Source organism: Tenrec ecaudatus, chromosome 18 (assembly GCF_050624435.1).
Source record: "Tenrec ecaudatus isolate mTenEca1 chromosome 18, mTenEca1.hap1, whole genome shotgun sequence".
Lineage (NCBI taxonomy): Eukaryota > Metazoa > Chordata > Mammalia > Afrosoricida > Tenrecidae > Tenrec > Tenrec ecaudatus.
Genome location: NC_134547.1, coordinates 64,209,270 through 64,223,013, shown reverse-complemented (window position 1 = coordinate 64,223,013; position 13,744 = coordinate 64,209,270). Strand labels below are relative to the sequence as shown.

The following is a 13,744-nucleotide window of genomic DNA, read 5'->3' as shown; positions in this document are numbered from 1 at the left end:
CAAGGAAATCTCAAGCTAACACAGAGAGCAGGGTAGACGGTGCAGTAAGGCCATGGAGGGGCGGAGGGCCTGTGAAGCCTGACTTGCAGCCTGCTTTGGTTGGGAAGATGGGGCTCGGCTGGGCCTCGCTGCAGGAGGCAGGCCCAGCTGTCAGAAGAGGCCTCTGGCATCTGGGGCTTGCCCTCCACCCAGAATGCACTCTGCAAAGGATTAAAGGAAGTTATGGGTTGACCAGACTTGTGAGTGGTCCTTCTCAAGGGGAATGGCAGGTCCCAGGATGATTCTGGGGAAAACTAGGGAGTATGGTAGGCTTGGTGGTGCTGTGCCTCCAACTGAGAGCGCTCCCTGTGCTCCAGGAAGTGTGGCAGAAGGTCACGGAAGTAGTTGTGGGTCTGAACTCCTGGGCGGTGGTGTGTATGCCTTTGGAAGTGCTTTCCCAGGGGGCACAGCCAACCCTATAGGGCCCCACCCCTCATCCTGCTCCTCAGACACAGGGGGGGGGGCTCACAGCCCATGTGTCAGGCACTCTTAGCAGCACTTGACACCTACCATCACCAGCGACCGTGACCTTGCTGAGGGAGTAGGTCTAAGTACTCTCACCGGTCCAGTTTGCATTTGGGCTGAAGAAACTGAGGCAGGTGTTGAGTCATTTGCCTACAATCCCTGGAAAGGGGCCCTCCTTTCCGCTTGCTTCGGGCGGTTCAGCCCGTCCGTGGGGATGGGGAGAGGTGAAGTTTGGGGCGCTCACACAGCTGTCCCCAAGGAACTCAGCCACTTCACCTAGGGAAGAGGCTCAGGCCCCTGGGGGGAGATTTGCCTAAAGTGGCCGCCAGCAGGTTCAGATTAGAGCCTACGGCCTCCCGCCTGCTGGAAGCCCTGCTCTGCAGCTGAGTCCGGGCGGGCAGACTGTCTCCTGCACACGCGAGGCCGCCGGTGTGGCCGAGGCAGATTCCGGGAGGCACACCGAGCCGGGATGCGCAGGCTCCGTGGGAGCCATGTCCGCGCATGCGCCGTTGCAGGGCCCGAGACCTAGGCAGCCTCACGCGACGCTCCGCCCTCGACCCGAGGAGCCCCGCCCCCGCACGACAAACCACGCCCAGTCCCCGCCCCTCGCCGCGAGAAAGCCCCCCTCCCCACCTTCCCCGTGAGCCCGCCCCTGCGGCCAGGTCCCTGGCTCCCAGGGGACGTGACCCCCCGTCCCGTTCGGTCGTGCCGATGTCGCCAGGCCCGAAGCCCTTCCGCGGGCCGCCCTCTCCGGCATCCCGTCGGCGCTCGGCAGTCCGGGCCCCGCGCCTCATGGCCGCTCCTGCCGCGCCCCCCCGGGCCCGCCAGGGCGCTGGCTCATTCCGGGGTCCCAGCGCGGGCCTGGGTGGGCCCGGCCCGTGCTGGCCCCCAGCTGGCCCCCCGCAGGCGGCCGTGACGCTGCTCGGCAGCCCGGAGGCGTGTCGGAGACGTAGTAAGTGCGCCCCGCGCCCCGCTCGGTGGGGGAGGGGTGCGGGCGGCTGGACTGCGGGAGGGGGAGGGGACGGAGAAGGGGAGGGCAGGGGGGCGGCCGGAGTCACCCCACCTGGCGCCACGGGCGCGAGCGACGCAGGCGGTGTGGGGGCCGGTGTCGGAGCCGGCCCACTTCCCGGCTGGCAGGTGTGGACGGCGGGGCGCTGAAGCCCGGCTTCCGGGCCGCCCTCTTCGCTGCTTCCTCCGAGGCGCTCGGGGGCTGTCACCCCGCCACACCCCGGAAAACCGAGGGGGCACCCTGCCCCGTGACCCCTGTGGTCGCCCGGAGCCGGGGCTGCCCGAGTGGGGGGGGGGGAGACCGCGAGCAGCGGGTGGGCAGAACGTTGGGACAGGTGACGGGAACGTTGTGCCTGGGGCGTCTTTCCTCGTCGCCCCTTAAGGTTTCCTTCCTGCGACGACGGGCACCCCTGAGCCTAACACCTCCGAGTGGTGCCCCAAATCCGCCAAGAAAATCCATTCTATTAAGCCAGTCCTCCCGGGAGGCAATCAGAGAGCCAGGACTTGTGATCTCGAAAGAGCCCTCTCCTGCTAGGCCTCTGTGGAAAGTTCTGGAAAACTGGATTTACAATATTTCTATGCCTCTGGAGTTTGATCCTGGGGACTTATTTGCCTTGATGTGGTCAACTTTTCGAAACCAAGGTGTGGATTTCCCCCAGAGGTTCGTCACAGCCCGAGATGCGTGTACCGAGGGAAGCAGTGGGGGGCACAGGGCCTTAGCCTTGGCTCTGGGAAAGCCCCCACCGCCTCTGTGTGGCTTCCCTGGGCGGAGAACCAGGCCCAGGATGCGTACCAGACCACGTGCGTGCAGGATGAGGGCGCAGAACAAGTGGCCTTGCTTCCTCGGACGGAGAAAAGGCCCCTTGGCATATTTTTTGCTTTAAGAGGCATTTTACAATGTGGTTCTCGAAGGCGGAGTTTTTCTTGGTCACAAATGTGACACCCCAATCCAAACCCACTGCTGTCGAGTCAATTCCTATTTGTAAGGACCCTATAGGGCAGAGTAGAACTGCACCTTTGGGTTCCCAAGGTTGTAAACTTTTACAAGGGTAAAATGCCTCTCCATCTCGCATGGAGCAGCTGGTGGGTTCAAACTGCTGACTTTGTGGTTAGTAGTCCGATTTATAACCCACACTGCCAGCGGGCTCTTGTTAGTGTGCGGCAGGCTCTGCAAACAGTGTTGGTTGCACACCCCTTTTTGTGAACATGTGAGCAGGAGGCACCAGTTCCTGGGTGGTGCAGTGGTTACACGCTCGGCAGTGTGGGTCCACGCAGAAGCACCTGCAGAAAAAGGCCTGGAAATACCCCTTCTGAAAAGCAGGAATTGAAAACCCTCTGGAGCCCAGTTCTGCTCTGCCACACGTGGGGTCGCCACGAGTTGGAGTTGACCCAGTATCAACGAGTTTTAGTTTATTAACATGAATAGTACATTAAAAAAAAAAGAGACCCTCAACAAAATGGAGGGACACGTCAACCACAATGAGCTTAAATGTAGCGACGCGCGGAGGGTGCAGGACCGGGCGGTTTTTCATTCTGTTGAACATAGGGTTGGTGTGCGTGGGGGCTAACTTGACTGCACATTATGAAAGGGAGACAAATAAAACATTTAAAAGGTAAAAATAGCCAGGTCTGTAAAAGCCCTAATGTTTTCATTGTGCACTCTACTGGGACCCCTTGTGGTACTGTCACTTGGGGTGTGGTCACCCCCTCTCTGGGGACTGCTTTGAGGAGAATCCAAGCTTTCACAGCCTTGGGTACCCGAAGCCCAAGGCATCCAGGGATTGCCACTGTCTGACTTTGGCCAAGAGTTCAGAACCGCTCCTGGATAGCCTCGGGGTATTTAATGAGAGCCAGACACACATGGAGCTATTAGTTCAGCAGAGTAGGGCATGTGTTCACCAACCCGTCTGGCCTGTGGCTATCCTGTCAGCCAGCATCTCTGATGGACATCTGCAAAGGATAGTTGTTGCCTGCACACACTGACATTTCAGAAACCCTGTTATTTCCTGTGTGGTGGTGGTTAGGTGACCTCAAGTCGGTTCTGACTCCATAGTGACCTTATGTACAGCGGAACAAAATGCCGCCTGGTCCAGTGCCACCCTCACAGTCATTGAACCCATTGTCCCCGCCTCTGCTGCGTCAGTGCATCTTGAGGGTCTTTGTACTGACAAGGCGTGATGTCCTGCAGGGCCAGCCGCTCCTGATAACATGCCCAGGGGCTCGCCATCCTCAATTCTAAGGAGCATTCTGGCAGTACTTTTTCCAACGCGGATTCCATTCGTTCTCCTGACAGACCATGGCACAGTGAATAGTCTTTGCCAACACCATTATTTAAAGGCATTGATTCTATGGTCTTCCTTACTCATTGCTTTCACAGGTGTCTGAGGCAATGAAAAATATCCACGACTTGGGTCCCAGTCTTCAAAGTGGCACCTTTGCTTTTTAACCCTTTAAAGTGATCTGCGGCAGATTTGACCAGTGCAGTATATCATTTGATTTCCCTTTGCAAGGGACTCCTTCGGGGCAGGTGATTTAAGGAGGTGCTGGCCGTTGGGAATGGACCGCCCACGATTGTTATGGCAGAATGCTATTCCTCACCCAAGGGCACTGGGGGAGATGAAAGCCAGGCTGTCCAAAGCCCATCCACCTGCAGCATATGGCTGCCCCGGTCACCCAGGGCATTGCCATCCAGGTGGTAACTCAGGAAGCAGGAAAATGGAGGGTCACTCTGGTAGGTGCTGTGGATCAGGCCCAGAAGTAGCGGTATGCCTCCCACCCAGAGCCATGACCACACCTGGCTGTGACGGAGGCTGGGGGACAGCATCTAAAGGAACACCCTCTAGAGCAGTGGTTCTCAACTTGTGGGTCGCCACCCCTTTGAGAGTGGAACGAACCTTTCACAGGGGTCACCCGATTCGTAACAAACAGTAGCAAAATGACAGTGATGAAGTAGCAATGGAAATCATTTGATAGTGGGGGTTGGGAAGGTTGAGAATCTGCTCTAGAGGAAAGGAAGGTAGGCTCCGCAGATAGTCAGCTGGACTCTGTCACCAGGGTCTTCACAGTGATGAAGAGACCACGGTCCCGTTCTCATTGTCCCTGGAGGTCACGCTTTACTTTTCCCTGACAAGAGGTCTGCTAAGTGTGAACGCTCTGCGATGTGGCTTCAGAACTATTGGATCAGACTTTTTAGTGTCCATCTGGTTTACTATTTTTTTTAAATGTGTTTTACTTTCTTAGCTCTTAGCTGCAGGATAAAAATCCCTGTTTTTAGCCATGCCTTGAGTCAAGAATTCGGACGGTTAGCTTGTCTTTTATTTTCCTTGAAGTTGCTCAGCGCTATTAGGACAGCCACCTTGCCCAAGAGCCTGTGTCTTTGGCCTGATCATTATACCCTCCTGTGGCACGGGGCCCAGGGGCCCTGAAAGCCTCCCCCTTTGATGGGTGCTTTGTTGTGGGGACCATGGGATTAACTGTCTCAGTCTGGCATCTCAGGGGCTGCTGGTGGCCTGTCCATTAATGCCGCCAGATTTTCACTGTCCCTGGCATTTACCAGCCACAGATTGTCCCACTTCCCGCAGGACTTCTTGCTTCATCCACACCTGGTGCCTATTTTTACATTCATCAGGGTTCTCAGTTTTAAGCAGCAGAAACGGATCCTGGTGACTCTGAGCAGAAGGAATTTGTTGAAGGTACTAGTTCGCTTCAGAAGCTCTAGAAGGAGGGAGACATGACTGGCCAACAGAACTTGGCAGCTCTGAGTATCAGACTTCTTGGGGTCATGTGGGTGTTAGGAAGCAAGGCACTGAGATTTCACCCAGCCCCTCTTGTTCCACAAGCCCCAGGACCCATGCGGTAACCCTCCTGTAAGATGTGGGTCCCAGTAGCGTTTGTCTTGGGAGGCGTGAATGAGACAATGGATGTAACCTTTGTAGCACAGCTAGCAGGAGCTGTTAGACACTGGCTGCCATCTTTAGGTTGAGGATACAAGACCCCTCCCCTTCTTCCTGGGAACCCAGTGGGAAGGAGTGAAGCATACTGCATCTAGCTGATGGGTTCAGGGTGGACTGTGGATACTAGTTGTTCAACCTGTCCACCCACCCTCTCCCTCATGTCCTTGTTCAGAGCCATTTCCCTGACCTCTTTCATTCTGCTTGCCTGCCCGTCTCCCCTGCCTTTGACTCATATGCTGTCATGACTCCCATCCACCAGGAAGGTGCCCAGGAGGGTGCCACACTGGGTGTGGTTTGCTGTTGGTGGTGATGGGTTCTTTGGAGCTGCTCAGACCCTCCGCCAGCCCACTTCATGATGGCGGTCTTGCTTCCAGACTGCCAATTAGGCCTCGGGGTAGTCTTCCTGCTCAGCCCAACACCTGGCTCTGTGGTGAAGCCTCGTGAGAGTGATTCGGGTTGCCTGCCTTCTCCTTTTACTGAGCAGACACTGCTCGGTCTGTGAAGGTTCCGCGTTGGTGCATAGTGCTGTGATGAACATGGGCATGGGTGTGCTATGTTCTGGATTTCTGTGGGCTATGTACTCTGAAGCGCACCGTTGCCCGGTCAGTTGATTTCTGCTTCTCTGTGTGATGAAACAGGTGAGACGCTTTTCCAAATGTAAACATTTGGGGAAACCTTTAGCAAGTCCCTTGGTTCCATTTTTCCAGCAGCATGTGGTCAGTGCATGTTTCTATGTCATAATATGGTCATTCTTACAATATTTAAAACTTTGCCCATCCCAGAAAACCGAACCCTCTGCCCCTGAACCAACCCTGGAGCATAGGAACCTTATAGGACAGAGTAGAGCTTCTTGCTAAAGTTTCCGAGGCTGTAAAATTATGAGATCAGAAACCTCATTTTTTGCTCTGAGCAGCTGGTGGGTTCAAACTGCCGACCTCTCTCAGTTGGCAGCTGAACACGCAGCCAACTCCGCCACCATGGCCTGACTCCCCTTGCAGTAGACAACAATCAACATCAACTGTTACATGCCCTGGAAAACCATGAAGTCCTGCAACTGGGAGGGTATTTGCTTCATTGTTGCCGTTGGGACCAAACCAGAAGCCTCTCAGAGGTGGGCCTGGAACTCATGCCCTCTTGTGTCTGGCAGACTGTCCATCTGACGGAGGGCTGCCATTCTCTGCACTACGAAAGGACTTTGTAAAAAGTGCTCCCTCGGCTTCACCCTCTGGCTGCCTGGGCTCTTTGAGATGCAGCCAGGCAGGGGCTTAGCCGAGAGGCAGGTGTGGGGCGTGGGCATGGCATCGGGCAGGTGGGCGGGTAGAGGCTATGTCCGGCCCTGCCCCAGCGGGCAGCAGCAGGACGCCAGGAACGATCCCAATCACCACTCACATCTCACCCTCGGGTCTGCTCTCCTGCTCTCGCTTTAGATCTGGACATGGCCCGAGAGCTCAGGCCCGGCCAGGCTCGGCCCGGCCCGAAGAGACAGCGTGGCACCGTCTTCTGGTGAGTCTGTCTAGTTGTTTGGGGGAGATACCTGAACCTGACCCAGCCCCTGCCAGCGAGACCGGCTTGTTTGGGGCTCTGCGCTTCACTGGGGTGCCTGAGCAGAGCCCTTGTCCCCTGGCTCAGATGGCACTCTCCCGTGGCGCCTGCTAGCTAACATCACCCGGTCACCATCCCCCTGCCACAAACCCAGGGCTTGGGTCCTCTGGGCAGCCTTTGTCCAGTACAGACATTTGCGAAGTAGCAAAGGGAAACTTTTCTGGATGAGCTCTTGGCCCTACCTTAGGAAGCAGGATGTCACTCTCAAGAAATTAAGAAGCTAATTGAACTATAGGTTGTAATAATATCTGTAAGAGCTCCTAATAAAATGTTAAGAAAAAGAAAGAGAACTCTAGGAACATTTTCAGAGAGCACTGCTACAGCTACAATAAGGGTGTAGAGGCCGTCTATTGGCCCCTTACCGCGCAGCTACTACCAGCCCAACTTCGGGCAGTTAGATCGTTTCTTTTGGGCTGTGGGGGAGGCAGGGCAGTAGGGCCCAGGGCTGTGCTGGGAACAGACTTCCAGAAGGGCGAGACTGGGCTTCTGCTGAGTGTTTGCTGCGGCTCTTCTCCCTGGAAAGGGGGCTGACGGCGCCTGGTGTAGGCAGGTTGGCAAGTCTCTATCTCTGGTGGCTTCAGGGGGAGCTGAGGTGAAATCTCTCCCTGGCAGCTGCCACCTGAGCCCACGTTACCTGAGATGTACCTGTGTGTAAACCTTTCCCTGGCTTCTGTGAGGGGTTGATTGGTGGAGGTGGACCCGAGGAGACCCCTTGAGGGTGACTTGCAGTCCTTCAGAGATGCACCTCTTGAGTGATGGAGAGCTGAAGGTTCCCATCTCAGGGGCGAGGCTCTGGCCTAGGCGTCTGTCTGCCCGTGCCATTTTTGCGAGTTTCTGTCCAATGGCCACCAAGAGGTTCTCTCCCTGTGTTACCTCATGCGTTTGTTGAAATGGCCACGTTTTCAGGCTTCGTGAACTCCAGCCTCAGTCATTCGTACCATCCTTGCTGGGGGGGGGGGGGGGCATGATTCCATGCAGCTGGGCATCCAGGGCCTAACCCTAACCCCCCTCGCTCCAAGTGACTTGGTGGGGATCAAGCACTCCTCCAGAGGCTGGGGCTGCAGTGAGCGGGTCCCTTGGGCAGCGCCAACACAAGGGAGGTAAGGGTGGGCTCTGGGGGGCACTGGTCTGCTAGGGGAACCCTCCAGGAGAACTGCTCAAAGTAGAATTTGCCACATGGAGGAAAAGGTCCCGGCTCGCCACCCTATAACCGGGCCTTGGGGACACCTGAGAGGGTAGCTTGGCCCCACCCACGGCGCCCTCCACCTGTGTCCCTGGCCCTTTCTGTGGGCAGCCGGCTGGCAGACTGTACTCATTAGCCGAGACCGGGGGAGGGTTGCAGTCGCTGACCTGCCCGGGGCACAGACCTCAGGAAGGCCAGGGAGGCAAGGCACCCAGGACGTGAGCCGGCGCTGTTGGGCGGCGGCGCATGCGCCCTGAGCCCAGCGGTTTCGGTCTCGGCCGTGTCTTGTGTTGGCAGGAGGAAAGCGCAGGCTCAGTGACATCCCCTTCCTTTATGTAATTCATCTGACTGAAAGAAAAGTAAAACGAGTAAAAAGCAGAATAGGACAAAAGGTTGCTTAAGTCATTTGGGGGCAAAATAAAGAGGAGGGGGAAACAAAAGGCAAAACGGACGTGTGCATTGGCCGGGAATCGAACCCGGGCCTCCCGCGTGGCAGGCGAGAATTCTACCACTGAACCACCAATGCTACGGCGGCTTGGAGCTTGCCGAAGTGGTCTAGCAGGCTGTTGCTAAGCGCCTTCTCAGCTGCTGATTCACCTGGGGGCGGAGCAGCAATGCAAACGCGTTCAGCAGGAGCTTAGCTGGGCGGGCCAACGGGCTGTGCTCCTCAGGCCTCCCCTCTCTAGCCATTGGGTGGACCCTCGCACCCTCTCTACGGCCTTGGCTCATTTTCCTTTCTCAACGGCTGGACCTCCGACACCAGATTCGGCATCCTTTCCAACTTCATCAGCGGGGGGCGGGCGGTGAGGGGGTCCTTTCCTCTCCCATTTCTTCATTCTGCTTCAGGGCCCTGCTGGGGTGCTTCAAGAGCTGCTTCCAGAGCTTGGGGGAGGTCTCTGGGTAACCCTGTAAGTGCTGTTTCTGCATCTGGCCCCCACACACAAAGCCTTCCTGCCCAGGCCAGGACCCTACTGTCCCTGTGTACCCAGAGTCCTCACCTTTACAGTCCCCAGAGTGCTGGATGTGGGAGAAGGGCTGAGCAGGTCTAAGGACCCCAACCCTTCCACTTTGTCCTTTCTCCTGAAGCTGGAGCTGGACCGGGGAGGTGGGGAGGGATCTGAGCAGGGGTAGAGGCCTGAGGGAGGCTCCAGGACTGGGGCCACACAAGGATTAGCTCGTGCACATGCCACTGTGGCTTGGGCCGATTTCGTGATCCTCTTCATCCTTTGCCAGGCCCAGACTTAGAAGGTCCGCAGTGCCAGTGAGGGCCTGGCTCAGGCTGGGTTGGCCCCTGGTGTGGTAGGCTGTTGCGCCTGATGTCTGCAAGCCTGAAGTGGATGACTAATACCCGCTGCTGCTGGGTGCCCTTCATCAGAGATCAGCTGGGAGAAGCTGAGAGGGACTCCCAGGCAGCATCTTATCCTCAGTGACCTTGGGCCAATCCTTGGGGACTCTTTTTTGGGGAGCACCCTGGATTTGGAGGCAGAGCTGCTGCCCCTCAGTCTCCCGAGCCAGCCTGGGGTTGGTGAGGGGCCCTGGCCCTTGTTAGTGACTCATTCTTTCTCTGTGCCTCCTAACTCCCCTCAGCAGTAACTATGACCTGGACTATGAGCTGTACAGGGAGGATGCCCCCTACAGGTGAGTGAGTCCTCCCCTTGGGTCTTCTGGGCATGGAGCTGGTGCCCTGGGGTCTTGACTGCTGCCCTGCCTCACCTCGTAGGATGAGTGAATATCAGAGAATCCCTCCACTCATCAACCGAGTGCCAGTCAAGGTCCGGAGGACTCACGTGAGCGGGGGGCTCAAGAGCAGCTTCAGCCCTCACAGGGGCTCCAAGAATAGCCACCTGCCCCAAAAGCCAATAAAGCGTGAGTGAGGAGGGCTGCTCCTGGGGGGTGGGGATGGGGCGGGGAGCCCAGGCAGCAACCTGGCTGGCCTTTCCCCTGTAGTGCGCCCTGAGGAGCTACAGGTCATCCGAGGGGAGCTGAGCCAGATCAAAGCCCAGGTGGACAGCCTGCTGGAGAACCTGGAGCGCATGGAGCAGCAGCGAGAGCAGCCCGCAGGTCAGCCGCCAGCAGTTTGACCCACTCTATGCCATGCCAGGGACCTTGGGGCCTCCCTTCCCTCTTCAGCCATCCTGTGGCTTAGGAGCCTTGTTACCTGGGAGCTGCCCCATCACCCCAGCCCCCTCTCGCCCCCCTTTTATAACCCAGTCAGCCAGCTTCTCCTGACTCTAATACTTACCAGTGACTCTTTCTGCACAGGACTGAAGGACAGTGAAGAGAACAGGGGCGCAGGCAATGAGGAGTCCTCCTGTGCAACAACAGAGCCCCCACAGGACCCTGGGAACAGAGAGCACACCGAGCCCCAGGGCCAGAGCACCGCTGCAGAGGCAGCTGGCTCCCAGAGCACAGAGCCAGAGGAGCAGTGAGTAGGCTACCCTCCGTCCACCTCTCCCTGCCTGTGTTTCAGCCTAAGGCTGCTAGAGGTGGTGGTAGTGGAGCAGTCCTAAGAAAGGGCAGCCCTGTCTGCCTCTACCCTCAACTCTGGGCTGGGCTGAATAGGCTCACCTGGGGCTGAGCTACTGCTGTTGCTGAAACACCAACTCCGACTTGGGCACCTGGGGCTAGGTGGGGTACCTGAGCATTGCAGAGGGGGAACATCCTGTCACAGGTGGACTTCATGGCTGCATACCCTTTGCCTGAGAACCACCTGGTGAGCTGGTTAAAGCTCACATGTCTCCCTTCCCCCATACTGTCTGTTGGCTGTGGCACCCCGAGTTCTCTGGAGGCCAGCCTGGGGAGGGAGGCAGGCCCAGTCAGCAGCTGATCCTACCTTCCCGTCTCCACCAGGTGAGGCAGCACATCTTAGACTAGGAGGGCTGCTGGTCAAGTTTGGAACCCTGCCAGGCTTACGGTTCCCCTCCCCGTCTCTTGGTGGTACCCATTTGGGAGCTAGGGTAGAAGCGGAGGCACAGCTTGGCCAAACCAGTCTCCCAAACAGAACTAGCAGGGCTGATGGGGAGGTTGGCCTGGGACCAGGTCACCGTCCTCAGGAAGCCAAGGCCACTGGCAAGGGGCAGCTGGACAGGTCCAGCCCCCTAAATGCAGCTCAGGCTGCAGCTGCTCTTCCCCCTCCTGGTGCCCCAGCTGTCCAATTGGGTGTCACCTTCCCCTCACAGCAGGGCACAGGAAAACTTCTGTCTCCTAGGCTCCTCCTCAGTCTCCAGCAGCAACAGTCATGTCCGGGGAGTAAGTCACAAAACCCTTTTGGTTCCAGACTCCCACCCACATGGCCAGCCTTGAGAACCTGTGTATTTTTATGTACTGCCTCTGGCTGGTGTGATACTATGTATTTCAGATCTGTTCTGGAAAGATGTATTATGTTGGAAGGGAAAGAATAAAATTTGTATTTTTTTCTGGTTAGGAATTCTTGCTGTAGTCCTAGTGTCTTATTCTGGGCCAGTCTTCCCAGGAGAAGCACAGTATTTCCCCCAACCTCCCTAGAGTGGGAGCAGAGCCATGAATCTTAAGGACTGGCTCAAGGGCTTCCTCCAGTCCAGATGTAAGCTCACAGCCCTCGGAGCCACCGGCCCCTCACCACCACAGTCCATAGGTTGCCTGTTCTGCTGGAATTCAGAGGCTTGGTCCTGGTCCTTGACCTGCCCAAGCGGCCCAGGACTCTACTTCTTACCATCAGGGGAGGTAGTGGTGGGCGAGGGAGAGATCTGGCTTCCTCAGAGCAAGGCCCTTTCCTGCTACCTAGCTCTGCCCTCAACACAACCCGGGATTAGGGCATCCACAAGGCAGACTCTGGGGCCCCGCACAGCCCTCCTGACTGCTGCTACCCCTGCGGACTGCCCTACTCTGCTACCTGGAGGCTGGAGACAGCTTCCAGTGCTGCTAGAGCATCTCTTCACATCAGCTCCATTTGTCGTTGGAGGTATTTCAGCCTGTGCACATTGGCTCAAGGAAGGAGCACACCTAAGGGGCATCCCAAGAACCTCAGCACCAGAGGCCCAAGATCACTACGCGTAACCCAGAAGAGCCTTGTGTGTTTATGTCCCTTGACAAGAACGACAACAGAAAAGGTTGCTCATATACAAAAACTTTTTTTAGCCCATTTGTAAGAAAGGACGGCCCCTCTCGAGTTGCAGTCCCAAAAGTTCGGCCCGTGTGTACAGGGTCCACCTCAGATAAGACACCAGCTCGATTTTCCAGTAAATCCAGCTGAAGCCCTACCCAACTGGGCGTCAGGCAGAATCACGGTTTTCCTCAACCAGAATGGTGTGGGAACCAGCTCAAGCAGCAAAGTTTTTCTTCTGAAAAGGTTTTTCACCATAGCTGTTCAGGGCATCATTTCGGTGTGGGGAGGGGCGGCTGTGGCCAAGGCACCCCTCCTCCCACAAGATCTTCTCCGGTGCTTCCCAATCCTCATTCAATCGGCGCCCAGTGGAGAGGCACGGGTCCGGGTCTCGAGTCGTCTCCGCTTCGCTCGGGCTCAGGACTGGGCAGCGGCGCCCCTCCGGCGGGCTGCCCGCAGCAGGCACTGTTGCAGCACGGGGTAGAGGCGCTGGCAGCCCTCGAGGCCCAGGCGTACGGCCTCCGCCCAGCTCTCGGTCGGGCCGCCCTCCCCGCTGCCCAGCAGTCCGGCCACCTGGTTGAGCACCGGCATGAGCGCCACCGTCAGGCCGGCGGAGGCCCGCTCCTCCTCCAGCCGCGTGGGGTCCAGCAGCCAGCCGGGGGCGGGGTCCGGCGGGCGGCTCAGCCCGCAGCCCACCACCAGGTCGTACATCTCCACGCCGGCGTCGGCCAGGGCGAGCGCGGCGGCCGTGAGCGCGGCGGCCAGCGCCGAGCCGCCGTCCTCCAGCAGCAGCGCCGACACCTCGAGCTGCGCGCGCGGGTAGCGGCCCAGGCGCACGGCCGGCTCCAGCGCCTCCTGCAGCGCCAGCGCCAGCTCGCGCTCCTCGCCGCCGCCCGGCGGGGCCCGGCGCCGGCGGCCAGAGAAGGGCGCGCGGCGGAAGTCGCAGAGCAGGCGCCCGCGCAGCGCGGCCGGAGCCTCCCCGCCCGCCCCGGCCGGGCCGCCGCCGCGCTCCCCGCCCTCGGCCTGCCGCGGGCCCGACACGGAGCACAGCACCTTGGTGCTTCCCGCCTCCAGGTAGGCCGAGCCCTTGGCCTGGCTCAGCAGCCCGGCGCGCGCGTACACGGGCCGCAGCCTCGTCGGGTCGCGGGCGGCGGGCGCCTCGTCTTCGTCCTCCGCGTACAGCTGCGGCGGCTGTGACTCCTCGGGCCCGCGAATGCGGCGGTGATCCCCCGGCATGGTGGTGCCGGGCGCCCGACCTGCTTCCGCCCGTCGCTTCCGCTCGCACGCCGGCGCGCTTCCGCCCGCTCGAGGCCCGCGCCCGCGCGGGGGCTGTCGGGAGAGCGGCAGCGCTGCACTGCCCCCTGCTGCCCCGGGAGCGCAGCCTCCCCAGGCCGGGGCAAACCGAGTTGTGTG

General features: G+C 58.6%; 2 protein-coding genes and 1 non-coding gene across 4 annotated transcripts; 1 reads left to right on the top strand and 2 right to left on the bottom strand.

Moving 5' to 3' along the window:
• Nucleotides 1-1,110: 1,110 nt before the first annotated feature.
• Nucleotides 1,111-11,677, top strand: LOC142431850 (uncharacterized). 2 transcript variants are annotated; one of them, XM_075536816.1, is made up of 6 exons: nt 1,111-1,456; nt 6,893-6,968; nt 9,841-9,888; nt 9,971-10,116; nt 10,198-10,311; nt 10,513-11,677. In XM_075536816.1, the coding sequence occupies exons 1-6, from the start codon at nt 1,216-1,218 to the stop codon at nt 10,677-10,679; spliced, it is 792 nt and encodes a 263-aa protein (XP_075392931.1). In that variant the 5' UTR covers nt 1,111-1,215; the 3' UTR covers nt 10,680-11,677. The 2 variants fall into 2 exon arrangements, with proteins under 2 accessions (XP_075392931.1, XP_075392930.1); XM_075536815.1 differs by having other exon boundaries at nt 9,838-9,888.
• Nucleotides 8,706-8,776, bottom strand: TRNAG-GCC (transfer RNA glycine (anticodon GCC)). Its single transcript has one exon. It is a non-coding gene; the product is annotated as a tRNA-Gly (tRNA).
• A 666-nt stretch (nt 11,678-12,343) lies between the features above and the next one.
• Nucleotides 12,344-13,610, bottom strand: EXOSC6 (exosome component 6). Its single transcript, XM_075536333.1, has one exon. It carries the CDS (start codon nt 13,565-13,567, stop codon nt 12,749-12,751), a length of 819 nt encoding a protein of 272 aa, XP_075392448.1. The 5' UTR covers nt 13,568-13,610; the 3' UTR covers nt 12,344-12,748.
• Nucleotides 13,611-13,744: the final 134 nt, after the last annotated feature.

Excerpts from the sequence above, each read along its gene's own strand:
- EXOSC6 (XM_075536333.1), bottom strand. The coding sequence starts at position 13,567 with ATGCCGGGGGATCACCGCCGCATTCGCGGGCCCGAGGAGTCACAGCCG.
- LOC142431850 (XM_075536815.1), top strand. The coding sequence starts at position 1,216 with ATGTCGCCAGGCCCGAAGCCCTTCCGCGGGCCGCCCTCTCCGGCATCC. Across the intron at positions 9,889-9,970 it reads AGGGAGGATGCCCCCTACAG|GATGAGTGAATATCAGAGAA; the intron begins GTGAGTGAGTCC and ends CTCACCTCGTAG. Across the intron at positions 10,117-10,197 it reads GCCCCAAAAGCCAATAAAGC|TGCGCCCTGAGGAGCTACAG; the intron begins GTGAGTGAGGAG and ends TTTCCCCTGTAG.